Here is a 17659-nt window from a genome sequence, read left to right on the forward strand (position 1 = left end):
TCAAGTTTAATAGACTTTGCATTTGTTTCTCGAAGTTAAATCATCTGTAAATTTTGTAATTACTTAAATTTGTGTAAAATAAATTTTAACTTACTGTTTTACAAGTGTTTTTATTCATTTTTTATATAACCGAAAAATTGGCAGAAAACATGAAATGCTACTGAATTTCATGCATTTCAAAGCCTATATCTTTTTTGAACATTGGCCAATCTGAATAACCTTTACCATTGAAATCCTTGTAAATTGACCTTTCTTTTGATGTATAACAAGTGTGGTTTCAAAATTATTTTAAAAATTGCCTGTTATTGCTAAATTCGGGTCGCATCGATAGACTCGCTCAGTAAGTTTTACTTCGTAGATGTATTTGCGCATATTGTCATATAATTGTGCGTATTTTGAGACAGTCTGTTTGAAATTAACATGTCATCTCGGACGCTTAGTAATTGAAGGAAGGAGATAACGAACAGTATTCAACATCAAAGTCCATGAAATAATTTGATGCACGTCGTGATTTCATTACCAAATCCCAACAGGTGTATGAGAATTTGGGGTGCAAGTTATTCCTGAAAGCTGTAAATACTATATACAAGTTCAAATGACCTCTTGATGTACATTATTATTTTTCATTACGAAAAAAAATGCATATTGCTTGGAACTGTGAGGTATACTTAGGTAGGTAACTTACGTAAACTTATACATGTACATGTAGCATACATGATATGTTTCTGCTAGGTATAAGGGAAACTGCCCAATTATGTATGCATGTTATGCCCCTCCCCCCTCCCTACTAAAATGCTATGCAATTTGTTTTCTCTTAAAAAAAGACCCCCACCCCCGATAATTTTGGTTTAAAAAATAGTGCAGAAATTTTCTTCATCTTATATTGAACTTTACTACCCCGAATTAGGTATCCATGTTATGCCCCACTAATCAAGATGTATGCACTTTGCATTTTGTAAAAAAAAAAATGGATCAAAAACACCCACATCTCCCTTATAATTTTGTTAAAAGTAAGGAAGTTGTTCCTAACGTTGCGGGTTCAAATTCCACTGTGGGACGAGAAGACTGGTCCTACGAATGAGACCGTGTAAACCAAGGGCCCATGTCCCACTAGATGCTAACACAAAAAAGATCGCTCACTGTTAAATGGCCGTCAGTGCCTATTATATTAAGAAAATGTGCAGCTCTCCACCGGCAAGCCTTCATATGAGCAAAAAATTTCTGAGAGAGACATTAAACAAAACACGTTGTACTATCAGTCTTTAACATGTTTAACGTCCCTCTAGAGAATTTATCTCTCATGAGATACTGCCATTACCGGTGAAGTTCCTGTCGCGAGGGGATGCTCCGCTTAGCGGTGCCCTTGTCTGAATTTATGTTTCCCTCCACACGTGTTAATGTGCCGACGCCACATGATAGGTTATGCAACCCCGAATCATCACGGAAAGTGTCTTGTTTTTAATTAGTGAAATGCACTCTGGTCTAAATGCTTCATCGCTTTTTCTCCAGATATAAACTTTATTGTCACTGCCAATAACAATTTGACTCACGTCTGAAAAAATTATCTTTTTCCAGTCATCGTCTGTCCATGTTGATTTTTCACGACACCTTGCTACTCTCCTCTGTCTGTTTACAGGGGATATCTTTATTTTTTTTCTTTCAAACAGCGAAAATATTTGCGATTCTTCAAAAAAAAAAACAAACAAACAAACAAAAAAAAAAAAACGCCACTCTGTCTTTTTAGATACATTTCTGTTTTCATTGTTGTTGAATGTTTCCGTAAAATCGGCCAGCGGAGTTTTCCTGTTAGTTTTCACTTGACGCAAAGTTTTTTGTCCATCACGATCGCTCAAAGTTTCCGCCCTCTTTTTGGGGCGGTTTTACAGTTCTTAGTTCACAAAAGTTTCTATAAATCCATTGCACAGTTGTTTTGGACATTTTAAGCATATCTGCAACTTTTTGAAAAGAATTTCCATTCTGAACTAATAAAACAACGGATTTCTTAAGACCATGTGATGCACAATGACGATTCTCAGCCATGGTTTTTGGGTACAGATTTACTTACTCTTAGATTGCAGACTATGAATGATGACGTAGTTAATGTAAACAGGAAGTAGTCATCAATCTAAAATTACCGAAGGTGTAGCGTCAAATCGTGTCTACACCGAAGTGCCACCTATAAATAACGCGTACATGTGCAAACTAACGTAAATCGTCCCGATACTTTTATCCACAGTCTGTAGACTGACGAAGAGAGGACCTCCCTAATCCTGGACCATTTTTAGTCTAGCGCATGTATTACATGTACATTGTGCACACCAACGTTTGATATCTGAGGACATCCCTGGCCAAATTTACTCTTCACTTAATGGACCATATGAAACGCTCCCTACCTAAATGTCCTGCAGTTCTATTACTGTGAAGTTGCTGAAATATTGTCAATCTGATTTCCTTAAGGCTATAAGCAACAGAACTTCTCTATCATATGACATTTTCTACTTCTAATACAGAATGTTATCAACTACTGTCAATGATTCCCATAAAAACCCCATGATGGTTTTAAATCTTGGGATGCCTCTAGTACAGTGTGACGAGGTGGTTTTGTAATGTAAACTTTGAACTTAATGATTTCTCTAATTGCAGGTTCTACTTGTTGCATGTTTTTCAGCTCATCATGTGACCATGTGTGCAACCAATTTGTGTCATTATCATGAAAAGAATCTGTCATATTTGTTTCACTATCGCAAACGGACCTACAGGTGTTACACTACCGGTTTCGGATTCAGTATGAGAACCCTTTTGGATAAATATTGCCTTCATAACATGACAATCTTGGCGTTTGCAATGACTGACAGGTCGACGAGATAAGCTGTCTGCGTTATTGTGTAATCTTCTCGGTCTATATACTAAAATCGTACGATGCTAAAATAGACAACCATCAATCCAGCATCCATTCAGGGTTTTAAAATTTTTCAGCCAGATTAACGATGCATGGTCAGTTCTAACTGTAAAGTGCCTACCCATATACTGTCTGATGAATGTAACTACTGCTAATAATTCTTTGTATGTTTTACAGTACTTATTCTGATGTTTGTTTACGGGCTTGGAAAAAATCTCACATTTGAATACGCTTTCATTTTCCAATAATATTTCAAATGCTTCATTGTCCATGGACAAAATGTTCTGATTAATTTTAATTCCTATTGCCATGGGGGTGCATGCAGTCGGTCCTCTTGAAAAAAGAATTTTTTCAGGGTTCTCTTTGCACAATAGAAATAATCCTATTATTGCTATGCAGTCATCAGCATCTGAAAAGCAAAATGTATTCTATGAACCCAATGCCTATCAGAGTGGACCATAATGATGGTAGACTTATTATACAAGTGTATATCATGGTACACTGAATCTTATTCCTCGAACAGTATTTGAAGGAATTTTTAACCTTACAATAATGACTTACAATTTCTCTGACTTTCAGTTCTGTATTGGGCCGAAGTATGTTCTATTTCTTTCAGGAAGGTTGGTTTTTTTTCTTTCCAGTGTTTACATTTATTACTGCCTTTCGGTACTTCCTTAGTCTTTCTCCCATTAGTTCCTCAATGTCATCTGTTACTGTGTTGGGGCACAATCTTTTGAACTCATCAAGAATCCGGAAAAAAAGGTACGCTTAATACATAATCAACATTTTAACACTATTTTAAATGAAAATTTGATTAACCTGTCATTTCATTAAAAGGGGTCTAAAGATGAGGTCAAATGGATTTAAAACCAAATTACCTCTCTATAGGATCCAAGCCATGAAAAAGGATTACTGATAACTATGAATATCAATGGTTAAATGAATTCAACACTGTTTTCTGTTAAGTTTTCACAATATTCTTATAAAATCAATAAGAATGATAAAAATACCAACCTTGCATCTCTTGCATCCGACTTCAAAATGGCGTGTTACAAGAAGGTCAGTCTGTCTTCTTTTATCAGTTCTTTGTTCATTTTCACGGGCAAGTAATTCTATACGACTACCGCTCCACGTGACGGTGACACCTACTACTCACTAGCCAGTAAACACACCCCTACTAATATGTTCGGAACCTTTTATTTTTCGATGTTTTGCAAATTATAAAACCCGATGAGTTCAGAGTAGCTCTGGTAGTGGCTCTGGCGAGAGTTAGCGAGACTACAGCGAGATAGGGTAAATTATTCACGGAAATGTGGCTAGGAAGTGACTTGCACGTGGAGACATGGTAAACAGAAAAGTTATGTTGCGTTTTAGTTTTCACCATCCTATAATATCATTCTGTAGAAATGTACTTCAATTGATCTCTCTTGAATTCGTTCAAATTTAAATTGTAAGTATTCTCTTTGATACAATTTTCTGCTGTCATGAATTAAAATATCTTCTTGTACAAATATTTTGCATGGGAACCGGGAATATATTTTTTGGCGTCATATTAGCAAATGAGGCACCAATGTGACATTAACTGACAAATCAGCTGAATGAGAATTGCATTATGGGTTACTACGAATACTACAGTAATTTTACGCTTGATAAATTCCTTTATTGTACTCTCCGTGAATACAATTGCCAGGTGGATTCCCTGGCCAACACACGTGATCACGAGTATAGTAATGTAAAAATGTTTTGTCCATTTAAATGCATACGAGAAGCTGCTCGTTTTCCTTACCCTTGTCGAAGTGCTGGTGTTCTGAACTTGACACTAACTACGTATACATTTTATTAGATTATTAGACATATTTTTTCTAGTTAACAACAAATTAAAAACGTCCTGTGATATTTTTCATAGTTTCTAATGTTTTCATTTTGTACATAAGAACATTTTTTTTTATTTTGCACTCCATTGACATGATCATAGATTAACCTGAACCACGTGTTCGAAGTAACATGTAAACGTATTCAATCCACAATTGGTCAGTTGCTCGTGGTAAGATCCTCTGTGCGCATTAATAGCAATAGCCATATAAGGCAAACAAAGGTTTGTCAGTGTAGATGATATATTTTACCAGCGTATCGGTCGCTAGTGAGCTGTAATTTTTGCATTAAACTATGATCAGATATATTAGTTGTTATTTAACCCCCCCCCCCCCCCATGTATTCAAAAGAAACAGACTATAGCAATTTCCTGTTTACTGCCAATTTTATTTATAAAACCGGTTTTACCCTATAACCTTTGAATAGGTAAACCTAAACCACGTGTCTTGAATTTAAATCACAATAACATTAGTAGGGGTGAAACAGAATGATTACTTATCACGACGAACGCTTTACGAGGCACGCTAGTTAAATTAACTAGGTATTTCTTTCAGTGTGTGCCTAAAATGTTCAAGTTACCACCATCTGCTGCAGTAAGACATATCTGTTTCTACCAATGTTGGCCTATTTTTCAAAGTCATGAAAAACATCTTTGGATAAAATACTAGCCTCTAAACCTGTATCAACAAAAAAAAATTGTACAACATTCTCTACAGAACAACTGGCCAATAAACAAGATTTTCCCAGAATATTGATCTTAATATTTTTGCCCTTTTCCATTACTACTTTGGGTCACACTATGGGCATCTACAGCAACCCCTTATTGTTTTCCTTATTTGTCTGTTTATCTGTCTTTGTAGGTGTAGAAAGTTTTGGACCTCTATGGGGACAATCCTTGTCTATATGTCCTAAATTGTGACAGTTGTAGCACTCTGTATATGAAATTTTCCCTGATTGTTTCTTTCCTCCTCTATTTGTTCCATTAATACTGTATATTCGGTTGTACAGAAATATTTCTTCTGAAACATTTTTAAACTTTATTTTGGTTTTAATGATCATAAGAGTTTAGATTACATACAGATTAATCATAATAACACATTTTACTAACAAAAATGCCCCCCCCCCTGAGATTTTCCTCTTAAACACATAACTAACTGTTGTCCCTGCTCATGAAATTCCAGGAGGAAACTTGTTCAAAATGCACTATAAAGTCTTTCCATTCTGATCTTCCGTCAAATTTATCAGATTCCATTTCCTTTTTGACACGATTGCTATGATCTGACCTATTGCCACTAGATGTAATCTATTTGACCTTGTTGAAGGAAGAGAGTGTATTGTGTCTAACTGTGTAGGTGTAGTCCTAGCTGTTTGAGTTGTGCCTATTCCAACTCTAACTCCTGTATTTCTAACTCTTTAACAGGTCGGAGAGAATACTCGAAATCGGGTAGTATCCTTGAAATCGGGTATAATACGCGATATTGGGGTATCGTAGAATAAGCGAAATCGGGTATTCCGTGCAACTTTCACTAAGAAGAGGAAAATACAGAAACGGCGCTTGATGTCAGTTAGCTTGGTATGTACCTCAGTCTAACTGAAGTTTATTTTCATAAAACTCCATATACAGGACTGTCAAGTAAACTTTAAAAAACACGACTTACATGGTTGGGGTAGCAAAAATGACACAAAGGCGACATTATTTTTCGGTGCAGTTATTAAAAACAGATTTTTTCATTATATTTTTGATTGTTTCCCAATAGTCTCGCCACTTAGCTAAATTTCTAAACGTGTTTATTGTTCAAACAATGTAAAACTTTTAAGAAAACAAATAACTAACGTTGCGTTATTTATTTTGTGTCAGAAATGTATGGCGTCTCTTTAACGATAAAAATCAATTCAACACGCACAGTTGGTAAGCATATATAATATACTCTTATAACCAAATTTTCAGAACTTTAGAAATAAAATTTATGCATTCATTTTGTTACAATGAACACACACACACACACACAAAGCCTCTCCCACACACATACTTCAGCCACGTAGCATCGTTTTTGAAAGTGGGGGGGGGCAGCCAAAAAAAAAATCTTTTTTACTTACCTGAAAAAGTTAACAAGCAAAAAACAAAAAACAAACAAACAAAAAAAACAAAAAAAAAAAACAAAAAAAAACAAAAAAAACAAAAAAAAAACAGAGGAAAAAAGAAAACTTGCTCAAAGTCGAAATTCCTATATCGGGGGGGGGGGGGGTTACCTTTTTTTAATGCCAATTTTTTCCAGTACCCATTTTTGAAAATACTTCTTCCTTACATCACTAAAGGTTGGAGGGGGGCAAGCATCCATTCAATGAACATTTCCTATATTATATGTATTGTTGGTGGGAAAAAAAAGGGGGGGGTCCCCCTGTTGCTACGTACCTGTATTTATCATGCTTTTAAATTAACATTTTTAATATTTCAAATCATGCATGTCAAATATTATTTCTATTGAATTATTTATTTACATCGATTTATCTATGTAACAATAAAAATTACTGTGATTTTTTTCTTTTTAACATTTTTTTTAATTCCTTAAAATTGATTGCAGACAAAAAATACTATAAAAGGCGCCAAAGTGTCATCGATCAAGCTGGAAAAGAAATCAAAAATGAAGCCTAGGGCGCATGTTTCCAGCATGGCTCTCAACAAAGCCTTTTATCAAAGAAAGAACACCCTTTTAAAAAAGGTAAATACTAGCATCTTCCATTCTGTTATTAAATCCATGACATCTGAAAAATAAATTTATTATTTAATCAGTTCTAAAGATATTTATTTCACACTGATGTTCGAATCATGAATTACCTCAATTGTCTCCACTCTTTTCAATAATGTTTAACATTTCTTTGTAAAACTCTATAATTTCATACTTTTTTTTTGATTTTATAAGTTTCCATTTTTTTAAAGTAATTTCATCTGTGTCTAACTGTTGTAACAATGCCTGCACCATTGAGATAAGTTCTTTTTTGGTTTATTTTCCAGGGAGCAGAAATTTTCTCTATCGTTGGGCGTAACAAAAATAGGTTCAGGTTTCATTTTGTCTTTCAAGTCATTTTCAATACAGAAGTCTAGATATTTCTCGAAGTTACATTGTGAAGACTTGTAGAAATCTATAAGCTCCTTGTCTAGTGGCTTTCCAGACATTGACACATGTGGTTTGAGGTTTTCTATGCCACTTATATAGCAGGAACTGCGTATTTTTTACGGAACTCGAATATTTCTGTGGTAATATCATAGGCATATTAATAGTCGACATCATTTTCAGTTATGCCAAGTTCACAAACCATGTTATCTCTCACCTGAAATGGAAGTGATGTTTCAATATAAGTATTTATTTACAGGCTTGTTTCCTCATTCCTATTGATATTTAAAGAAACATCATGTGCATGAAACAAAAGAGGCCACAGAAATACAGGTAAACAACGAAGACTGTCCAGGACCAAGTACAGGTCCCTTATCACCAACTCCATCAAAATGTGAAAGCCAGATGACTCGGACACAAGAAAGCTATCTTCACGAGTTAACAACAACGGATCCAGAAAAGTGTAGAGTTTGCGGGGAAGGAAAGGAAGATAAAAAAAGATTATGGATTGGATGTGGTCACCCTGACAAAAAGAATCTCTGCAATTATTGGATTCATGCTGTATGCATTGGTATATGTGCAAAAACAAAATCATCTTTAACGAAAATAAATTACCGTTGTCCTCAACATATAATAAAAAAGTAATCTTTTTCTGAACACAATTGGTTACATTTTCTTATATATATTTCATACATGGATGTTGCATCATTGGTCATATTTGCTCATGTCCACAAAAGTTTTAAAATAATTTAAATGTACCTTTTCCAGTCTGTCAATATTCCTACAGACATGTAACCATGTCTTCTCGTCAGGAAGACCTCCTGGCATCCACATCTTGGTCTTTCTATTTTTTGACTCTAAAATAAAATCTCCTCCCTCGCCTTTTGAACAGTTTCCTGATATACTGAACGATTCGTTATTTTCTATGAAATTTCTAATTTCTGGAGGGCACTGAATGCGAAAAAAGGAATCTCTAATAAATGTCTCGATATAAAATGGCATGGAGAATCCAAAAAATAGCGGGGCGAATTTAAAAAGTGCTGTTCTGATTGCAGAGGTGTTGTTCCTCCTTACATCAGCCCTGAACACATGAAGTGAAAGACATAAAGTGAACACTGCATCAACCATAAATTTATAATTGGGATTCTTTACATGTTTTGTCCATTTATAAAATCCCTCTGCTGTTGGTCTTTCATTTCTATTCAACTCCTCTCTGGCATACAGCAGGAGGAGCTCTTCTGCCATGGCATGAAGAAATATTTGGAAAATTTGCCAACTTTTGTGGTGGTCTGATTAAAGAAATAAAAAGAAACATAAGTTTAAATCTTTGCATAAAAATATGAAATGAAATGGATGTTCAAACAAAAACGTCAAAGTAAAGAAACCACTGTTTGAAATTGACGATAAGGGAATACATGTACCGGTTGCAGCCATACAGGAGGCTAATGCCTTCGGGCTGTGAAAGCCCAACATCACTGCTAAGTCAACTAAAATGACGTCCCAAAGTAATCTAAAGACTGCTTTTAGCATATTCATCTCAAAATGCCCTAATCCTGAAATTGAATACATATAGGCAATATTTCTTGAAATAATGTTAAAAAAAAAGTAGCTATATATATTTTCTTAAATTGAAATTTACAGATCTTGTTGAGATATGTTAACAAAAATGTATGCTCACCGGGTACCATGATTATATCCAGATACTTCAGGCAATCGTTGATGTTAGAACACTTTTCATGATCAAATAAAATTTTGTGTTTTTCAAATTCTTCTACACTTGTAAACTCCATCTCACATTCTCTACATCGACACACACTGTCAATTGTTCTACATCCAAGAGTGTAGGGAAGACCATCGCATCCTACAATTGTCCAAGACCATCCCTCGCCCACTTCAGTTTTACTTAGAATATGGTCAAAAACCTGGAAAAGTGGCCCTACTGTTCTTTAAACGAGACAAACTAATTTTTCCAAGATAAAGAGTTTCAGCGATAATTAAATTCTAAACCATACCTTTTCTAGAGCTTCATAAGAACACGGATTTTCGAAGCAGGGGTCACCAATAATAATATCTGGTTTGTTAGCATGCCCAGATGGTATAAACGTGTATCTTGAAAGAAAAGAAATAAAACAATCAAATAATTGTATGAGCAATTAAATAAAGCAATTACAAAAAATGTCAAATGGAAAATGGAGATACCTTTCAGTGGAAGTGTTAGTTGTCAAAATAGTTTTCTTCTGGTCGATATAGTCTTCAAAGGTGTTATTTGCTTTCCGCATTTGACTCTCCACAATAACTTTCAACTTTTTTTCAATGAAATCATTCCTAAATGATTATTAGAGTTAGTATACAGATGTTCTCAGAAAATTATTGGAATTTTTTATAAGATACACATGTATGCTCAAATTTATATGTTTATAAAATGGAGTACCTGTATTTCCTGAAATTTTGATTTGCTTCATCGACTTGTGATTTTAATTTAGGGACAAGTGCCTGTTTTGCCTCTGTAGAGAGATAATACCATTTTCTGGTGATAAATCTGGATTTGTTTGAAGAATCTCTACTGAAGTTTCATTCGGGATTATATGTGTAAGATTCGTTACTACGCTGCTTTTACACTTAAAATCAAATTCAACCCTCCATCTCTTCTGTAAAACCTATGCAAGTACAAAATAATAAGACTAAACTATCTATTACACAAGTTTATATGTAATTGGATGGTAAAATATATTGTTCTACAACAGTACGTATACCTGGTTGTTGTCAAAAAATGTGAAAACATCGGCATCACCAGGACATGTAAGTGGGTCTCTGCTGTGATCTGAAATCCACTTCTTTATGGTTGCATAACAACCTGAGGGTGATCCCTTACTATTAGAATCTATTGCAAACCGATTTCCTGTGATATAGTATGTCAACAGATTTTGAATAAAAGCTATAGCGAGGATACATATGTAGGATTGCTTAAGTTGTAAATGTGATCCAAAGTTTTCACGAACAGTGGCAGATCAAGATTTTCATTGCTAGCAATACCTCGAAGAAAAGAAACTACAACCTTGTCTCTCTTTGATAACCAATCTAAAATCAAAGAATATATATATATATATATATATATATATATATATATATATATATATATATATATATATATATATATATATATATATATATATATATATATATATATATATATATATATATATATATATATATATATATATATATATATATATATATATATATATATATATATATATATCTGAAACTATATATATATAATTCAGGGACAGTTCTGAATGCTTACCCTGCAAATTAAGATTCTGGAGTTCAGTATCATTTTTATAAACATTCTGGATGCTGACCGAATATTTGTATATGTCCTTTGACTGTTTATTTGCAATATTAAAGACCAACTCGCAGCTTTGTTCATGCGTTAACTTCCCATCCCTTATATACTCCAGGAATGTTTCAAATACTGAAGATTCACACTCTTCATTACTAATCTTGCGCTCTTTGTTAATCAAATTTTCTTGCATAAACGTGGTTTCTGCATGTTGTACACAGGAAGAACAAACATATTTGGAATGTTCAGTCAAGGACCCATTTTTTATCAAAGTTACGACAATGTTTTTTTTTTTTACTTTTTTCCCCTTGACTTTAAACACAGTTATTTTTTCATCAGAAACTTTTTTGATAACAGCATCATGGTCCTTACTACTACACGATTTTGTAGGAGGCTATCTAAAAACAAAAAATATATATATATATTAGTTTAAAAAAAAAATTCTAAAAAAAATGAATGCTTCGTTCTGTATCAAAGTTTAAATATTCTAATGTTTGAATGATCAATTTAAGTGCAAGGGATAAACTTTAAGGGAATAATTGTATGACTAAAGATGAAAAACACATTATTTTATAAAAACGAAACATTGTTTTGTTTGAAACGTGTTTCCATACAAATAGAATTATTTGCAACTTGTTTATGTTAGTTGTACTGATTTGTTTAAACTATAGATCACAGACTATTGGTAATTTGCATTTATATAAAGTAGGATATTGGCTTGAAAAATCTGCAAACGTATTTCACATTAAACAAAATATAAAGTAGAAGAAGACCGTGTTTGGGAGCAGAATGTTAAACGTGCTTACCTTTTCAAGCCTTTGTTGTCGTGAGCGCACAAACTTTGACGTCGAGGTTATCTTTTTAGAAGTGAATTATTTGCAAAATATTCACCACTAAGTGAAAGTTTACTCCGCATAATGCGCCATCCCAATGTTTAATTTTTATTTTGTGATAACACCTCCTATACCCGATTTCGCGGATTCTGCGATATCCCAATATCGCGTAATACATAATATCCGATTTGAAGGATAATACCCGATTCCGACCTGTTTAATTAGAAGAGGAGTTGCGAGTAAAAAAAATGGATACCCCAAAGCGTATCCGACGGACGGACGTACATAATTAGTATTCGGAACTAGTTAAATGACAACACAAAATATTCCGATATCTTCAAGTGTTTTAATTATTTATTTTAGACAAGGTTTTAGTATTTGTCAGAGTACATGTCAAACTCTACACGATCCATTGTGGACAGGGACGTAGCAACAGGGGGAGCCAGGCCCTCCTGGCCCCCCACTTTTTTTGCCAACAATACTTTTACTTTTGAAAATGTTCATTGAAAGCCCCCCCCACTTTATACTAAATTAAAGTAATTTGACCCCCCCCCCCCCCCCCCGAAATAGGATTTTCGACTTTTGGCAATTTTCAATTTTCTTTTTTTTTTTGCTTGTCAACTTTTTCAGGTAAGTAAAAAAAAATTCTGTGGCTGCCCCCCCCATTTCAAAATCGATGCTACGTGCCTGGTGGAAGCTCATAACCATGCATGTATAAATGTTAATTATCAACAGCTTCCACATAAAATTCAAAAGTTTTAAGTTAAATTAAATTGTCCGAGGTATTCTTTGTAAAATAGCGCAGATATTCATATTGTTTTATGACAATCAATGGACATGCTGAATAGTATAGACTTGCCCCTTAAATGTTAAAACATGCTGTATATTAGCAAATTTGTGCAAAATATCTAGACCATATCTCTTACAGTTCTTGAGAGGTGTGACAGACAGAGGGACGGGCAGACAGATGCTGGTAAAGTGATACCTTAGTGCCGCTCTGCACCGCTTTTAAGTAAAGAAGGACAAGGTCAAGGGTCACGAGGTCGGTAACCATGACAATTTTCAAATGCCATAGTGCAAAGCAGTATCAAGTCCATTTCCCTTACTCTTCTTAGATACAAGATGTGACAGACAGACGCCGGACAAAGTGATCCCTTAGTGCCGCTCTGCTCCGCAGGCGTAACTAAAAGTAGGAAAAATCAATTTATAAAGAATTGCAAAAAAATATTGTAGGTGAGCGTTGAGGCCCATTCTTCCCTATTAGGTAAAATTCATCAGTAGTTTCACTATTGTGTAGATAAAATTCTAGCACTTTAGCATTGAAAATTTTGGCATACATTCACTTCTGATAATCTCCTTTCTATATCTTTGGATACATTTACAGTGAATAGTGGTTCGGAATCAAATATCAACATGACAACGAGTCACGTATCATATTACATATTACATAAAATTCTTAGTTTATCCACCAGTATAAAAATAGTTAAGAATAAACACTGAATAGAACATAATTTTATAACAAAACAAGAAAGATTATATATGTCCTTAAATTGTCTGGCACCTGGTATTTTTAACTACCATAAAGGTTGATTTTTAAAAAAAAAAACAATCTCTCACAACAGTCGATAGATAAAAGCTTTCAAAATGTCTGCAATAACAAGGATAATTGTGGATGTAATACTCTTTTGTGAATCATTAAACACATGTATCTCCCAATATCATTGGTTTTGTACGTTTGTCTTTTTTTTTAGTTCACCTGAGCTGAAAGCTCAAATGAGCTTTTCTGATCACCTGTTGTCCGTCGTCCGTCTGTCTAGCTGTCCGCATAATATTTGGTCCGCCTCGTTTTAAGGTCCGGCCGGACCTAATACGATAACATATTAGGTCTGCCTGGCTCTATAAGAAAAGGTCCGCCCTCGGCCTATTATACAAATTGTATGCCTGTGTTCATTCGATATTAATTGAAAAACTACCGGTATTGTTTTAAATTTAATTGAGGACATAAAGTCGTATTAATAGCTAGTGTTTCCTCCAAGAGAATGTGGTTTACGTGACCTAATAATTATTATAAATGTCGCAGTTTTGAAGTGTACGCATGAATATTTTGTTCATTAGCATATTAATGTATTGATTAAAAAAAATTCAAATCTATTGATATGTAAAGCTAACACATGACATTAGTGTCACCGACCATTCAATGACAGTGCCACCTGCCGCGGGCTCTACCTGTGGGTACCTGTCAGGTAAACAAATACGTCACACCCCCATTGTTTTATTAGCTATACACACCGACATATTTCACACCTTTAATCGTACTAATTTACACAAAGAAAATTCTAAGGAAAAACAAACACTTGCACAATGATTGTGGCATTATTTCATAAGAAATCATGGTCCTAAACGGCACTGCTTAACGCACACTAAACGAGTAGATTATTGTCTAGAGATACATGTATGCTGTGCAAAAAATAAAACACAACAGGGTAAATCCTTCTTATATTATTGTATAAACTAACTTTCTTTAATTTCATATGTTAAAGTCAAGATTAAAACATTTTGCACCACCCGGACCTTAAAACGTAGGGGGACCTTTTCTTATACGGGCCGGACCTTTTCTTATAAAAGGCGGACCTAATATGTTATCGTATTTGGTCCGGCCGGACCTTTAAACGAGGCGGACCAAATATTATGCGACACCGTCCGTCTGTAAACGTTTCACATTTTCAACTTCATCTCAAGAACCACTGGGCCAATTTTAATCAAATTTAGTACAAAGCATCCTTGGGTAAAGGGGAATTTAAATTATTAAAATCAAGGGCCAAGTCCCCTTCCAAGGGGAGATAATCAAGAAATTATCAAAATAGGGTGGGGTCATTTAAAAATCTTCTTCTCAAGAACCACTTGGCCAGAAAAGCGGAAACTTACGTGGAAGCATACTTGGGTAGGTAGATTCTAAATTGTTCAAATTATGACCCCCCCCCCCCCTCTGGGGTAGGACGGGGTCACAACAGGTAATCCAAGTTTCACATAAAAATAACGTATTATATATATAAGAACAAACTTTAAAAATCGACTTCTCAGGAACCACTAGGACAGAAAAACTGAAACTTATGTGGAAGCATCCTGAGGTAATGTAGATTCTAAATTGTTCAAATCATGACCCCCGGGGATAGGGCAAGACCACAATTATGAAATCCAAGTTTTACATTGAAGTACATAGGGAAAAACTTTAAAAATCATCTTCTCAAGAGCAACTGGACTAAAAAAGCTGAAACTTATGTGGAAGCATCCTTGGGTAGTGTAGATTCTAAATTATTTGAATCGTGGCCCTTTGGGATTGTCAAGGTCAAGATAGGTATTACAAAGGGGGGAATCTATTAAATGACAGAATGGACAAAGTTACTCAGGTGAGCGATGTGGCCCATGGACCATATCCCACAAAGGTCATAGGGCAATGAAACTGAAAAAATATTGTTGAGTTCAAACTTAAGGATGGTTTTATTTACAAAATTATGAAAGTTTCACAGTATCAGTATATTAGTGGTTGTATCTGTTACAAGAATATAAACGTTTAAGTCATCGTTGTGCAAATCTATGACCGATACAATGACTTTGTCAGAAAAAAACAATCTATCTTTAAGTAAAATACTGCTGGACTTTTTAGGTCACCTGAGTCACTCAGATGACCTATTGCTACAATGTATCCGTTTTCGTCCGTCGTCGTGTGTTAACATTTGAACATTTTCAGCTTCTTCTCTGAAACCACTGAACCAATTTCAAACAAATTTGGTATACAGCATTTATGGGTGAAGAGGAACTAAAATTATGGATTTTATGGTCCCCGCCCCCCTGATGCCTGAGAAGTGGGGCCAAAACCACTAAAATGAATGAAATCTTTAAAAATCTTCTTATTTACTCCTGGACTTCAAGAAGTCAAACTGTTGGCATGAATGTAATGAGCATTTAGTCCTCTTCCAAAATTTTGAAATTCATGGCCTTAGGGTTAGGGGTTCTAGTGCTACGGAGGGGCTATATAGATAATATTGTGAAAATGCATTACTTCTTTGAAAATCTTCTTCTCTTGTCCTGGATATTAAATAAATTAACTAAGCACATAGTTATGATGAGCAAATCCTGGGTATTATGCCAATGACCTAGGTTTATATAATTATGACGAAGAAAGGTGCCTCTAGCAAAATAGTTAATTTCATGCCCCCCCCCCCCCTGGGTCAGGGGTATCGGGGGAGGGGGAATACATAGTCTGAAATTAAATAATGCTTTGAAATCTGCTCTGTGGTATTAATCAACCATTTGTGATGAAAATGCCAAAGAGAGTAAGATCCGACTATTGTTGGATTACGAATACTTTGTGAAGTTTGTATCTGACCCATATTAGGACCAAATTTTCTTAACTGAAATATGAATTGTATCTAAGCAAATGAAGATGGCATTGAAGTCAATGATAAGAATTAATTTTTTGAAAATAAAAATATAAATACAAGGAATATCAACGAATACTGTGGTGGAAAGATGTGTCTGATCATCAGGATTAGATAAACGATTAAAAACTATTTTTTCACCGTATAGATTTTTATGCCTCCTTTCGAAGATGGTTGCTTTGCTGCTGTCTGTCGGTCGGTCCATCATCCGTTTCCGTTCATTTTCTTTGCAGAGGTTGCACATATTGAAATGAAATTTGGTATACAAATTTATCATAAACATATCTATGTTAAGTTCAGTTTTGGATAAGATCGGACCATTTTGGACAGAGTTCTGACCCTTCGGCCTTGTATTTAGACAACTTCCAATTATTTGCAGTTTCCGTTTATATTCTTTGCAGAGGTTGCACATAGAAGAAAAAAAATTCATAGAGATTTATTATATAAATATTTATGTCAAGTTCTGTTCTGGGTACGATCGAACCATTTTTGACAGAGTTGTGCCACTTGGACTTACAAAAATTCCAATCATTTGCAGTTTCCGTTCATTTTCTTTGCTGAGGTTGCACATATTGAAAAGAAAGGTAAAGAGATTTATTATATGAACATCTAGGTCAAGTTCTGTTACTTGAGGAATTGATTAAGTTTAAAAAGGTATCGCTTTTGTTCGATTTTCATCCAACTATAAGTTTTTAAAAAGCTTTCACAAAAGACGCATGTCTTTTTCACACATATCGAAGCGGTTTGATGATCAAGACTTCTTTCCATTGTTTACTTTATTTATTTCCCGGATGACAATTGATGGTAACATCAATGTTTACTTGTTATTACACGTAGTAAATAACAATACAAGAGTGAATGGAAAGTTTCATAGTGTAAAAGTTTTCACAGTAGTAAATCAAAGTTTGCATATATGTCACTAGTAAATCAAAGTTTGCATAGTGATCACTTGATATATATAGGAAAGTACAAGCTTCTATCGTTCAAAAGTTATGGCAAAAATTAAAGTTTTTCATCGGCCATACTCGAGGTCTTCTAGAAAAAATAATAAAAATATTGGTATGCCCAAAGAAAGATTTGGACTCATAAAATACACAAGTAAACCAGAAGTCTCTGATGAGACTGTAGCTCTACTGGTCTGTACGTGTATAAAAGGAAAA

At 34.5% G+C, this 17659-nt stretch overlaps 1 protein-coding gene across 1 annotated transcript; it reads right to left on the reverse strand.

Annotated features, from left to right (window-relative positions):
* Nucleotides 1–8561: 8561 nt before the first annotated feature.
* LOC134248428 (uncharacterized) lies at nt 8562–10205 on the reverse strand. Its single transcript, XM_062730834.1, has 5 exons — nt 10084–10205; nt 9897–9993; nt 9563–9806; nt 9306–9437; nt 8562–9173 (listed from the first exon to the last, which is right to left on the reverse strand). Exons 1-5 carry the CDS (start codon nt 10161–10163, stop codon nt 8590–8592), a joined length of 1137 nt encoding a protein of 378 aa, XP_062586818.1. The 5' UTR covers nt 10164–10205; the 3' UTR covers nt 8562–8589.
* Between the last annotated feature and the right edge of the window lie 7454 nt (nt 10206–17659).

Source organism: Saccostrea cucullata, unplaced genomic scaffold (assembly GCF_032062105.1).
Source record: "Saccostrea cucullata isolate Sc308-1 unplaced genomic scaffold, CSIRO_AGI_Scuc_v1 ctg1815, whole genome shotgun sequence".
NCBI classification, from domain to species: Eukaryota; Metazoa; Mollusca; class Bivalvia; order Ostreida; family Ostreidae; genus Saccostrea; species Saccostrea cuccullata.

What these genes read in the sequence shown, in the direction of transcription:
- LOC134248428 (XM_062730834.1), bottom strand. Translation starts at nt 10,163, where the DNA reads ATGCGGAAAGCAAATAACACCTTTGAAGACTATATCGACCAGAAGAAA. An exon ending in ACTAACACTTCCACTGAAAG is followed by an intron (nt 9,994 to 10,083) that starts GTATCTCCATTT and finishes TTTTCTTTCAAG; the next exon opens with ATACACGTTTATACCATCTG. An exon ending in CTTATGAAGCTCTAGAAAAG is followed by an intron (nt 9,807 to 9,896) that starts GTATGGTTTAGA and finishes CCACTTTTCCAG; the next exon opens with GTTTTTGACCATATTCTAAG.